The sequence below is a fragment of the Apteryx mantelli genome, chromosome 13, assembly GCF_036417845.1.
Source record: "Apteryx mantelli isolate bAptMan1 chromosome 13, bAptMan1.hap1, whole genome shotgun sequence".
Taxonomy (NCBI): domain Eukaryota; kingdom Metazoa; phylum Chordata; class Aves; order Apterygiformes; family Apterygidae; genus Apteryx; species Apteryx mantelli.
In genome coordinates, this window is record NC_089990.1 from 11,974,407 (window position 1) to 11,987,056 (window position 12,650).

At 35.5% G+C, this 12,650-nt stretch overlaps 1 protein-coding gene across 3 annotated transcripts in view; it reads right to left on the bottom strand.

Annotated features, from left to right (window-relative positions):
• The window catches only part of DACH2 (dachshund family transcription factor 2), a 336,855-nt gene that overhangs the window by 61,108 nt on the left and 263,097 nt on the right, over positions 1 to 12,650 (bottom strand). For all 3 annotated transcript variants that reach the window (XM_013946280.2, XM_067304137.1, XM_067304136.1), the window contains exon 5: positions 12,070 to 12,242. In XM_013946280.2, the coding sequence (XP_013801734.2) occupies positions 12,070 to 12,242 (173 nt within the window). The remainder of the gene's footprint in view (positions 1 to 12,069; positions 12,243 to 12,650) is intronic.

Sequence of the window (12,650 nt, forward strand, 5' to 3'; positions counted from 1 at the left end):
TGCAATTTGATTAATGAGCTTCACAATGAAAAAACAAAGGTGGCTGAAATAGCAATAACAAATATTCTTTGCAAGATAAATAATGAATAGAATTCATATTAAAAGAGCTGGTATAATCTTCTACACGCAATGTATCTGGGCACAGTTTTTCATCCATAGTGTCACAACCTACTACTTACCACCTTTTTTCCTCTTGTACCTTCTTATCTTTTAACTTTTTCACACATAGGATATAAAAAATGCTCTTTCATCTCCAGCACACTAGTTTTAATCTACAGATATTAAAACCGAGATGAGCCGCATTTCAAATAAACAATTCAGATTTGGACTAAATCAGCACTAAATGCAAAGTCAGGTTTGAAAACTCACATGAAATTACATTTGTACCTGAGTAAGTTATATCAATGTCTAATCAAGATAGTGCACAGTCAAGTTTTAAAAGCCACACATGGATATTGTTTGCACGTGTTATGCACGCGTGCATAGCTCAATTATTTGTTCACCAGTCATCTTACATCTTACATCTACTTCTAACCTGATATACATGTGAGGGAAGTAACAACTTGTCTAGCTAAGGTTCAACACAGATATAGGAATCAATCTTTCAATGAGAAAGCAACAAAACTTCTATCATCCAGCAGCTCATGGACTTCTACGGTATTAAGACCATAACCCAGATTTTGTTTTTTAGGTTTTTAAAGTTGCCAGACTTCTGCTTTGGATTTATAAAGAAAGATCACAGATGCAAAAAATCAGTATTCCTGCAGGAACTACCTCATGTGAAATGAGCTTACAGCAAGATTTATGTGTTATGGCATTATTTAAGGTGTTTTAATACGACTCACAAGAATTAGATCACTATGAAACCTGATAGGCTGCAAGAACAACCACAGTTGACCTTCCTGATGTAAATGTGGCCCCACATGGTCAAGAGGTGCTCAAGTAATAGCCCCTCAAAATTATGTGCTTTTAATTCTCAATGTGTCCTTTAAATCTGTATGTAAAAGGAGACTCTCTCAAAAGTAGAGAGAGAAAACAAGAATGACTGAATTCTATGTCTTCTAATCCTAAGAGTTTTGAAAAGGCCCATGGCAGTGTAAGGCAACTGCACTTTTGCATGAAAAGCACTTCTGGTAACAAAAATAAGAAAGTGCTTGCAAATCCTTACGTGCACATTTGCACACAAAACTTTGATATTAACTATAATTAATAGCTGGAATTGACAGATTTCCAGAAACTTCATCTTTGGAGTTGCCCTCGTCCCTGGCAACCAATTGTTCTCTATGGAAACGGAGAACTGAAATATTAGCTTCCTTTTTTAAGAAGGGAGATCCTCCTGCCCCCACCTCATTAAAATCACAATTACAGTGTAATCTGGGGAGCTTGTCTCAAAGGAACTTTGCAATTTTTCTGCTTTTCTAACCTATTCTCAAGGATTTTGCATTAAGAGATTGCAGTTTGGTTACTTGATGGCAATTCACCATGTGCTTTTAAAAATAAGCTGAATAGCATCAGAACTTTTTACACAGATTTTGCTAGAAAATATTCTAAATCAATAATACAGCTTTAGCAACAGAATAGTAGTTTCTAATAGTTTTTCCATTACATATAGCTACCATAATCACTTCTGCTCGTAACCTACTGAGGCAATTCATTAATAGCAGTGGTAGTAAGACCGACATTTTTAAGAATATTCTGTTACCCATTAAAACCATCTCTCTGAAACACCCTAATCTTCATATTTACAGAGACATTTGAGAATGCTGCAAAGGGAATGTGAGAATAGATCCTCCTCATAGTAAGGGGCGGCATTTGTCTATTCCAATCACATCAGCTGAAAATGTAGCATTGAATGTGTTTTTAATAGGATAGTTATTGTACATTAAATAACAACTGAGTCTCAAAATCATGTAACAGATGTGTATCTATTACATAGCTGTTAATCCTCAATGGATCTGTTTTCACTAATTATCTGTTATTTAATGAACATACAATAACTAATAAATCTTAAAGAGAGACTTTTAATTGCAGTATTTTTGAACGCTAATTAAAAATGTTTATTAAGTTTTAACAGATATGAATCTATTACGTCGAGTCACATAATCTTAAGGTTTTGAAAACTGAATTGTTTTAACATACAATTTCTCATTATTCCAAATTCTGTGGGGGAAAAAAAGTCAAAATCACTGATCTTAAAGTCTCCATTGTTTTCTTCTTGGTCTCAGAAAGACTGGTTTTACAGATTGCCGAGAGGAGTGGAAGGTAACAGAGAGTCCTGACTCACTCTGTACAAGCTCTGTTAACAAGTCACATTTAATATTTTCCCAAATATATGATGAATCCTATATATGGAACCCTGAGCTTACAAATACTTTGTCTTTTACCTTTGTTTAAATAAGTTTCCAGATAGGTTACAGCTAACAGACTACAACTCTGACTGTAATTTTATTTTCCTGGATTTAAGTTTTAAAAGTCCTCTTCAGCACTACTTCCTCTCTTTTTTACCAAGAGGAGTACTTTATTTAAAATAAAGTTTAATTTTGAAATGGTTAAATTTACAGAAGAGTATATAGTTTAAGGATATATCATTGTCTATGGCAACCATGGAAATGAATAGCCAAGGAGAAGACATGCCAACTGTTCTACAAAAAAAACCTATGAACAAAAATGACTACGAATTAACACTTAGATATCACACAAACAGCCATATATGTCATCTTAAATGGGAATTATTTGAGTAATTCAAAAGTTGATGATTTGGAAAAGCAAAGTATTCCAGCTCCTTCTGGTAACTGCATTTTCCCATTGTCTCTTGTTATAAAGTAATCTCTGCTTCAAGTAATTTGCCTTCAAACCCACGGTCTTAGTTTGAAATGTTCAGGCAGAAATAAATGTGTCAAATAATAATGTCATTCTTAATCACACAGTGAATCACTTTCTAAGAGAATTAGTTGATTATGTCATCTAACGTCTCAGCGGTTACAAAAATTTACATATACAGGAAAGATACAGTTTTCATTATATGCAACAAAGGAGCTGAAATTTTCTCTATATCTTACGTACTACAAATGACGATAGAGTATCATCATGTGAGACTGCATATTGATTGAGAAATTGTCTATTTCTAAGTGTTTATATGGAAATATAATGCTGAATTTCCCCTACTATAATAGATAACACTATGAGCAGACTCTTTTTTTGCAAGTAAACAGATCCATTTTTCAGTCCTGTAATCAGTATGCATCTATTTAGCTACTTAACAGCAATGTGCTCTGGTTCATTAGGTAGCTACTGTTGTGTCTCAGCCTAGTTAAAATTTCACAGCAAGTTAATCTATTTTATTACAAATGAGAACACAAGTGATAATGTCCTCACCGTTTTCCAAACACAGGGTTAACAGTATTTGTAACAAATCAATGAGGGCATTTAAATAGGAAAATTGCAAATATAAAACCTTAACATTTTTTACACATTGATGACTTCATTTTATTTGTCATTTATGAATTCTACAACCCTGTTACTTTTCATATATAATTTTTTTTCTTTTGAAAATAGCTTAGCTCCCACCGACATATTGCAGTTCAGGCTGGTTCTACAGTAGGTACACTTACCTAGAGATGTATTTCTAAATAAAGCTGTATTTTCTCAATTTGAATTTCTTCATATTTCATAAATTTGCAAGATTCATAATCCAGGTTATAATGCAATGAATTTTATATATATAATTTACAGATTGTGAGAATTTTATGAAAAATGAAAACATTTCTCAAGATCTCACCTATTTATCTAACTACAGTACCTACTTTATCTTATCTTTTCTCTTCCCTTTACAGAGCTGTACCATAAATTCTCAAAAAAGACTTTTGTAGTATTTAATCCCTTTGAAGGGCAATATATTTCTGTCTTACTAAAGAACAGTGTCTTGCTTTGGCTCAGAAAATGTAGCTACAAAGCTTGACATTGTTAATTTTAGTCGTGATTTAAGTAAATGGCACTGAAGTCATCAACTCATCTAATTTCTAGATACATCCTTGATTTCACCTCACTATCCCTTTTCTATCCCCCGTGAGGTAGTATTCCACACAAATAATATGAAACAGTACATAACAGTTGCATCCACAATAGTTTTATTAGAAATATATATGAACAGCTTACCTATTTTTGACATAATCATCTTGACCTTAATTCCTTTTCTCTGATTTTTTATAGTATTGATCTTCATTTTGTGTCAAGAGTATAGAGAAATGATGTTGCTGGATTTTCCTTTATTTGTTTTTATTCTTAGTTCTAATGTAGCTGTAATTACTCTCCCAAATGTTAATCTATTAATGAGTTCCTAGAGGATTTAATGGCATTTCACTGCTGACAAGCAGGTTTTGAAAGTTTGTCTGAGTCCTGGATATTTTATTCAGACATTTATCTTGATATTTCATATTTAATTGAGGTGCTTCTTCTGTACTCTACAGGGCTCTACAGTGGCAAGAAAGCTTGGAATTGAACAGACCTTGCTAATGAAACTGTGAGGAAGGAAAAACGGGGATTCTTTCTTCTTTAGGTCCAGATCAGAGTTTTCAACTATTACGAAAAAAAATCAGAGCTGATGACATTACTGGAAAAACATGGAGTTCATAGACTCTAGTAGCATAAATTTTCTGACACTAATTTGCTCACTACTTCCCCACTGGAACATGTATCTTGTCACACTTCCATCTCCCAGTGCTTGCCAAAGCACCATTCAAATTTCCCAAATGGACTACACTGTTAAGTTGAACATCCAAGACCCCTAAAAAATCTGGAAACCACACAGAGCTTCCTTTCTCAGGAGGGGTCTACGCTGTGCAGCCAAGAGCAGAGTCAGCCTCTAGACTTGCTGCAGGACTCCTCACCTCCTCTGCAAAACTACCACAACTTTGTGGCTGTGAAGAGCTACCACTGCTTCTGCCTGCCTGGCTGAATTCCACCCTCAGTGAATATGAGAGAATAATAAGAAATGTTAATGCTATTTTAGTTACCAAAGAATAGAATTGCTAACATTTTTCTTTATTTAATACTAAGACACATATTTCTTTCCAATTGACCTTAGTTGATAATACCACTATTTTAGTTTTAAGAACAAATACCCTTTTAATAGTATTCTAAAGTTTACAGTCCTTTTACTAATGCATTATTGCTGAATGCAATAAATAATTTGCCTTTAGGCTTCTCAGAGAAAAAGAACAATCCTAACACAGTAAGCAGAAGCTGTGCTAAATCTCAGGTGATGCTGGACAGTGTACCACGAGAAATATGGTGGTAGAGGATAGTTTACTATTTCTAAGCAAGTGAACAGTGGCCAGGTTTATATCTTGAGTTATCTCAGTCTGCAAATGGGCACATGCAAAGAGGATGGAAGACTTGCTGGTCTTCTGAACTAGTTATATCTCCAATTGCTGTAAGAATTGGAGATAAACAAGAGAAACAGCTGGTGTAAAAACTAAGATAGGATCTGTATGTCTAAAAGCCAGCTGGATCCTATTCATCTTTTGCAATGTATTGGGGATTCATTCACTTAAAATATATATTTTTCCATTTGAAATGCAATTTTTTTCATTGTGTACATATAGTCATTTCAGCTGTAGACAACTGGCATTTATTTTCCCACCAAATTTAAGAAATCATAAAAACTCTTCTATGTTTACTAATTTTTAATACCAGATGTTCACTTGCTAATTCCATTACCTTGTGACTACTTCCTATCAATTCATTAATTGCCAGCTGCTCAGCCAAACAGAAAACCGCAGCTAATCAGATGGTATTGGTAAACAGCCAAACAAGAGCCTCCTTCTTCACCACTTCTTAAATTAGCAATAACTGGGAAAACTATACGAACCTTCATTGGCATATTAAATTAAGATTTTACCTTTACATTTTATTTTGAATGTGGAAGTATAAAATTAGACAGGCTCTTAAAGTGGAACTTTATACCTGTACCCATCCAATAAAGTGTTTCATCTCGTGCTGCTACTGAATGCACTCCCAGGACTAATGATGATAATGCTGTATGTAATCTATGTTATAGCTATATTAGTTATTAAGTACAAATGCAAATGACTAAGCCAATACTAAAAAGATCTGAGCCAGAACTAAAAGCTAGTATGTGTTTGGCCTAACAATATCCTCTTGCCAGTTTTGCGGGGGGGGGGGGGAAAAGAGATGTACTCACATCTTACTGTATTTTTTCTACTTTCAAGTTTAAACTAAGTATTCACTGCTTATTCTTTAAACTAGCAACTAGTAGTTCTCAGTGATAATAAGCACGCTTGTCATCACAGGGCGAGGGAAATGCCTCCCTTAACGGGAAAGGAGATAAAAGAGTATCTAATCCAACTCGTAGGGACTTGAGTATCTCCAAACAAAGTAGTTCCTCTGTATCAGTGAATAGAAAGATACAGAACTGCACAATTACTCCTTCTTCGCTACAGACACAGCCACAAAAATTAGCCTTCTAAGAAGCAAACTTAAACTACTTTGTCTCAAATATCATCCCTCTAATGCATTCTAGTACTCATTTCACCAACAAGCTGTCAACAATGAATACATGCTATAAAATGGGAGAGCCTATACAGGAGAAGAATGTCATAATTTTTAAAAAAGTTTTATTTTTAAAATCTTATAATGTCCTGAAAACAATTCAGAAAGAATTGAATGGATATAGTGATATAAAATTAAATACATTATAAATTCTGTAACTAGAAATGTTTTCATACTGAGAAGAATTGTTTCAGAGTATTCTGAGATGGCTACATTTTTCTGGCTGTCAGGTAAATATTATGAATGTGAGTTGTACAGCACACTGAAAATAGCACCTCTCAGCAATAATTACACAGCCCATCTGTATTCTCCTTAGGGAATTTAAAATCATGTCATATACATCCTTTACAAATGCCTTAACAATCCCACAAAATCAGAAGAACAGAACACAAAGCAAAGGAGATTCAAAAATCCCTACGTCTAGATCATACAACAGAAATAATGTTTTGTTCTGTTTATTAGTAGACCAAAAAATTTCACAAGGAAATTGCTTGGAGTTGAGGCAAAATAAAAAAAATCAATTTCCCTACCAAAATAAAACATTTCATTTCACTTAAAGTTTCCACTTTTGAGGCTTGAGTGAAATTTAGAATTTAGAATAGAATTTTAACTCATACTCCAGGCTCCATATTCTTTTGTTACCTGAGCCAGAAGGGAGCAGATTAAGGCCTCTGGTATAGATTCAGTTCCCTCCAACAGGTCATTCAAGCCCATCCTAATCATAGTCTGTCCCACCAACCTATTTCAAAGGACATTGGAGGACGTGGCCTTTCAGTGAATACGCAAAGACCCACACAGACACAACCACAGAACCTTGGCTCTCGCCAGCCCACATTGTGCTGTCACAACCCCCACTGAACTCCAAATATCGGAATGCTTATGCATTTCTTCTTTTTCAGGCCTGAACCTGAGCCCGAACCCTAGCAAGACACAATGGAAGTCAAGTGCAGGCCAGCAGGTACCCAAGCAGTGAGTGTCACTTTGGAGATGAGCCATACCAGGCCTTGGCTCTTCAGTCCCCATGCTTTTTCCTACACCAGCTTCCTTCCCTCATTTGCTCCCGACAGCTCGCTAGAATATCTGCTCTGGACACACATCGCAGTTCCCCTAGGAACAGCTCCAGAGACTTGACTCTTGCCAGCCTTCATGACATTTTCACAACCCTATTTGACATCACTCTGGGAATACACTTTGGATTTCTCCTTTTCCGAGGTCTAGCCCAGCCCTAGCCCTAGCAGGAAGAGGCAAGAACATGCCAGTATGTCTCCAAGCAATGACTAATTATTCAGAGACAAGTCAAATCCACCATGGGTTTCCATTTCAGTCCCTGAGAAATGCCAGCCCCTGACGCTCTTCCTCCCTCAGGCTGTCTCATGCCAGTCTCCTGCTCTCACTCTCCCCACAGCTACTCCAAGCTCCTGGGGCTCGGACCGGCGTCACACTCCCTTCTAAGGACAGCCTCAGAGACCGGGCTCTTGTCAGCCCTCATCATACTTTCACAACCCCCATTCGACCACTCCAGGAAGACCTCCTGCACTTCTCCTTTCCAAGGCTTTAATCTCTCCCCTCCTTGCCATATGTTACCTAATGGCTGTAATGTTAAGAGTAGAGAAGATGAAAGCTGTAAAATAGGTAATTTAAAGGTGTTCCTGGTTAGCCTCCTTCCCCAGTCTGTTTTGCTGAATGCATCTCTGTTTAGCATCTTTTTTTCTCTTTTCTTTTGGCTGAAATTCTGTAAGCTAATATGTTCTTTAGTCATATAAGCCCCCTCTGGCTTAATCTGTACAAACTGAGATTTTAGGCATACATTTTGATGAAACTACCTTAGTACTCCTGATGTCTTTATCATATATAGTTTGAGGGCATCCCCAGTGGCCCAGTTATAGGCCTCCTTCCACTATGGATAGTGAATTGTTATATAAGCCATGATCCCATAACAAGGTTCAAAAGTGCTGTCAATGAACAGAAGAGCTATTCTCATTTTTGCTGTGACACTCTGTATATTTGCCGTGCATGTATATACGCTGTGAAGTCTCAACTCCTTTGGAACTAATTTAATTTAAATGATCTGTAAGATTTAGGCATGTTTTCAGCATTCTATTCAATTTGTGTTCTCAGCATAAATCATAACAGCTCCTTTATGATAAACTGTATGCTGTCAGTGCATATTAAAAATCACATGCATTTGTTTATTATAGGTCCACTGTAAAATAAAAATCTTAACATTACGTAATAACTACTCTCTGGAGTTGAGCTATTCTATAAACTTCAGTGAAAAGTGTTTTCTCTTCTGTATAAAGGGCCTATCCAAACTTGGCTTCTAAAGTGAAAATAATGTCATTAAGTAGATTTTTTGAGTTGCAGGAGCACTTAAACAATACTGAATGACAGTAAACTGTTACATTTATTCACTACTTTTCAACTCAAGTGCTACTTCAGCTAAGTTCCACCCCAGACTAGTCCTCAATACTAGGCTGGCAAAGCATTTATACACCTAGGCCATTAACTAGAGTAGAGAATTGATCCAGGAGAAGAATAGCTCTGGAAAAAAAGAAGAGGAAATTAGACACAAGAGGGAGAGGAGAGAGGGTGCTTCAGTCATCACCGATGTCAATTTTTTTTGTCATACTACACCCTCAGTTACACAGATTCTTCAGAACCATTTGAGCCAAGTTTCATACGGCGCAAGCTTTTCTAGATGACAGTAAATCCCTGAAAAGATGGATTTATAACAGGGACACTGTCACAGCCCTAGCTACAGCACTGCTACTGGGTGCTGCTATAATCACATTAGATTATATTATGGATGGCTAACAAGGTTTTGTGAGCCTGACCATTGTGACTGTCTAATTTATAGCGTTCTTGTCAAGAAGGAATCAAATTTCATAGTTATGACATTTCTTTCTGGAGCACTAAATGTTAACTTTGCTGATCATGCATATTTTGGTAGAACAGCTTACTTCTAAATGGCAAACGTGATATAAAAAGCATAATGACTTCACTGAAAACTTTTATAAAGCAGCCAATTCTCACACCTACAGAAAACAGGCCAAGTGGTATTTTAGTCATCAGAGTATGGAAATAGATAAACACTCAATATATTCAATTCATTTTTCCCATTTTAAGTAACCTCATAATGTCATAATTACACTATATCTAAAACAGTCTTTTTTTGTACTTATCACATGAACTTAAATACTGTTGTCATATAACAAAAATCATATTGTTGATGGATAACAACAGCAGCAACAGTTTTACATGTTTCCTTTTGTACAAGGATTTCATTTTAATTGATAGTCATTCAGAATTAGATGATTGTACATATGGGAAGGAAAGGACAAAAGAAGCCTCACACTATAATAAAATTAATATACAGTTTCAGCACTCAGAACAAATAAGAGAAAGATACAGCATCACTTGCCAGGTGAGAGTAATAGAGCACTGGATGCATGCTGCACCTCTGTCGCATTAGCTACTGCTGTATTTTCCTCTAGATCATAATTCCCACTAGAATGTTGGCAAAACCTACTGTTGCTGTGGAGATATTACATACGCTCTATTGCAGGTGCTGGAAAAAGCTTAACTAACATCAGCAAGAGCCTGCCAAAGAGCATGCTTTAAATGTAACTGCTTGCAAAAACTCTAAGATATATTACAAACAACTAGCATGATTTACAAGTATATATTTAATCTTCATTTAGACATACTGATAGCACTTAAATTATAATCGAATGTTATGAAGTTATTTGCCGCTACAAATATTCTTATCTTGTATTTAAGTTACGGTTTTCTCAAGAGGTCTCTGGAGCAGCTAAAGAAAAGGTTACTAAATGAAACTAATGGAACCTCAATTAATTTCTAACAATTCTGTGTCTTGTATTAACCGTTGGGCAGTTAGACATCAGAGACACCAGATGTTTCCACCACCTATTCAACAACTGTGCAGACACACTGATGAGAAGTTTTTAAAGACTTATACCCTAAATAGTCACTAACTGGGAAAAAAAACTCAAAAAGCTGCTTTTACCAACCTCCCAGAATCAAATAACAACAATATGTAAACAAAATCAAAGTATTAAGAACAACATTTGCCCTGATTTGGAAGCAGACTATCAGTAAAAAAGAAAATCGACAGGAGGCAAGTTTGGAGATGCTCAGGGCCAGGAAAATGATCACAAGAAAACTGAAGATCTGAAGACCTCTAGAACCTCAGCAACAAAGAGATATTTTATTTTGTGCTACTGTAACTGGATGAAACAGATTTGCTTGCTTCCTTGAAAATATGTTGATATTAGTAAACAGGAGTATGAATAATAAATACATGGTTGTGAACTATTATCTTCTTTCCCTGCTTGGTGTAGAAACAAATTTTTCTGCTGTGGCAGGTTGCAACAATAAAAAGTACAATGTAATCCTGACTAATTTATTCTCACAATCTCTCTGCAATATTAAGCTGTGCATCAGTAACTTTCCCTATGATAAAATAAAGATATTTTACCATTAAGATGTTTTATAATAAAGATAGAAGAGATTCAGTTCCGCAAATCAATGAAAGTCATGGGAATAAAACAACTCAGAACTTTTGAATTCCAGAATGATAGGGATGAATTAGTGTATATGAACAAAGTCAAAATAAAAAGACATGTACTTTCCCAGATAGTTCCATTTACATAGAACTCCTATATTTAAAAACATACAGGAAAATGAACTAAAATAATTATCTTACAACGGTGACAAAATTCTGTTTTGCCAACAAGAAACATGCAGGTGGTGTGGATATACACACATAAGTTAGATTGATAAAACTTTTAATTTTTGCTCAAAACAATAGGGCAGATAGTGCTTTAGAGAATCCCACAGTATCCATCCTTTACATGCAGTATCCCTAATCTCTTTCCACTTCAAAAATTTCTTGTCTCAACATGTTTTAAGTATGTGACAGGACTTCAGCTCTCAACAAAGGTACGAAATTTTCTTAGCAAAGTATTAGCAAGGGAATATCAGAAGCCTTTTGAAAGTCTAAACACATTTTATCCATCCAGAAAGAAATGTAGGCATGGCTACTGCATACTATAATCAATAAGGTACTTTTAATGATTTTCTCAGCTATTATCCTATTCTAGAAGGGTACCGCACTAGAGTTCCTGGTATCTTCTATAGCATTTTCTTTTAAGTATAACATTAAAGTTTGATTTTAAACAGCATTTTAGAATAGCTTTTGATCTTTAACAGATTTAGAACTGCTTATTCCCCTTGCATCTAGTGAGTGTTAATATGTTTTTAATTAAATTACACATTTGTAGATATAGCAGAGCATCTTACTTCTTTAACTTGACTGTTCTTATATGCTCTTATCTGCTCAAACAGAAACAGCAGACTAGGTGTGCTAAAAGGAGTATAAGCCCATAGCCTTGTATGTTCCCCAAAAGATCACCGTGAAGGTTTTTCTTAGCCACAAAAGAATATTTTTTTCTAAGTTTCATGTAAGTCCACTCTTACCTTTATAACAGAGGCGCCTGCCCTGGAAAGAGGACTGTGCATTTGGGCTGCTGCAGCCATGTTAGCTATCGTATTGAGGTGGTTCATCTGATTCATTGCCATTGCGACCGAAGCGGGAGGTAGGCTGACGGGAAGCAGAGGGTGCGGCATCATCATAAACGGCAGATCTATCCCTAAAAGAGAGCACAGGCAGGTTAAATGTGTCAATCCCTCATTTTAAAATCCAACTCCTAAATTTTTAGAGACCACATTGACTTCCAAACTCATCATTATTATGTGTTAATAATTTAAAAGTTATATAGGGAATAACTGCCTTTGCATTCCAGAAAAGGCTATATAGCTTATATTGGTGAAAAAACATACAGCTGTAAAGTAACAAACAATATTAACAAAACAAATATACAACAGTGCACAAGTTCAGTGATCTCTATATCAGTAGCTTTAAAATAAAAATCACAAAGCATGCAGATATTTGTGAAGATATTTTCAAAAAGATCAAAAGAATATTAATTAATAATTTTATTTGCCAATATACTCTTACTAAGTGCTTTTACCATTATTAATTCACACACACAGCAATA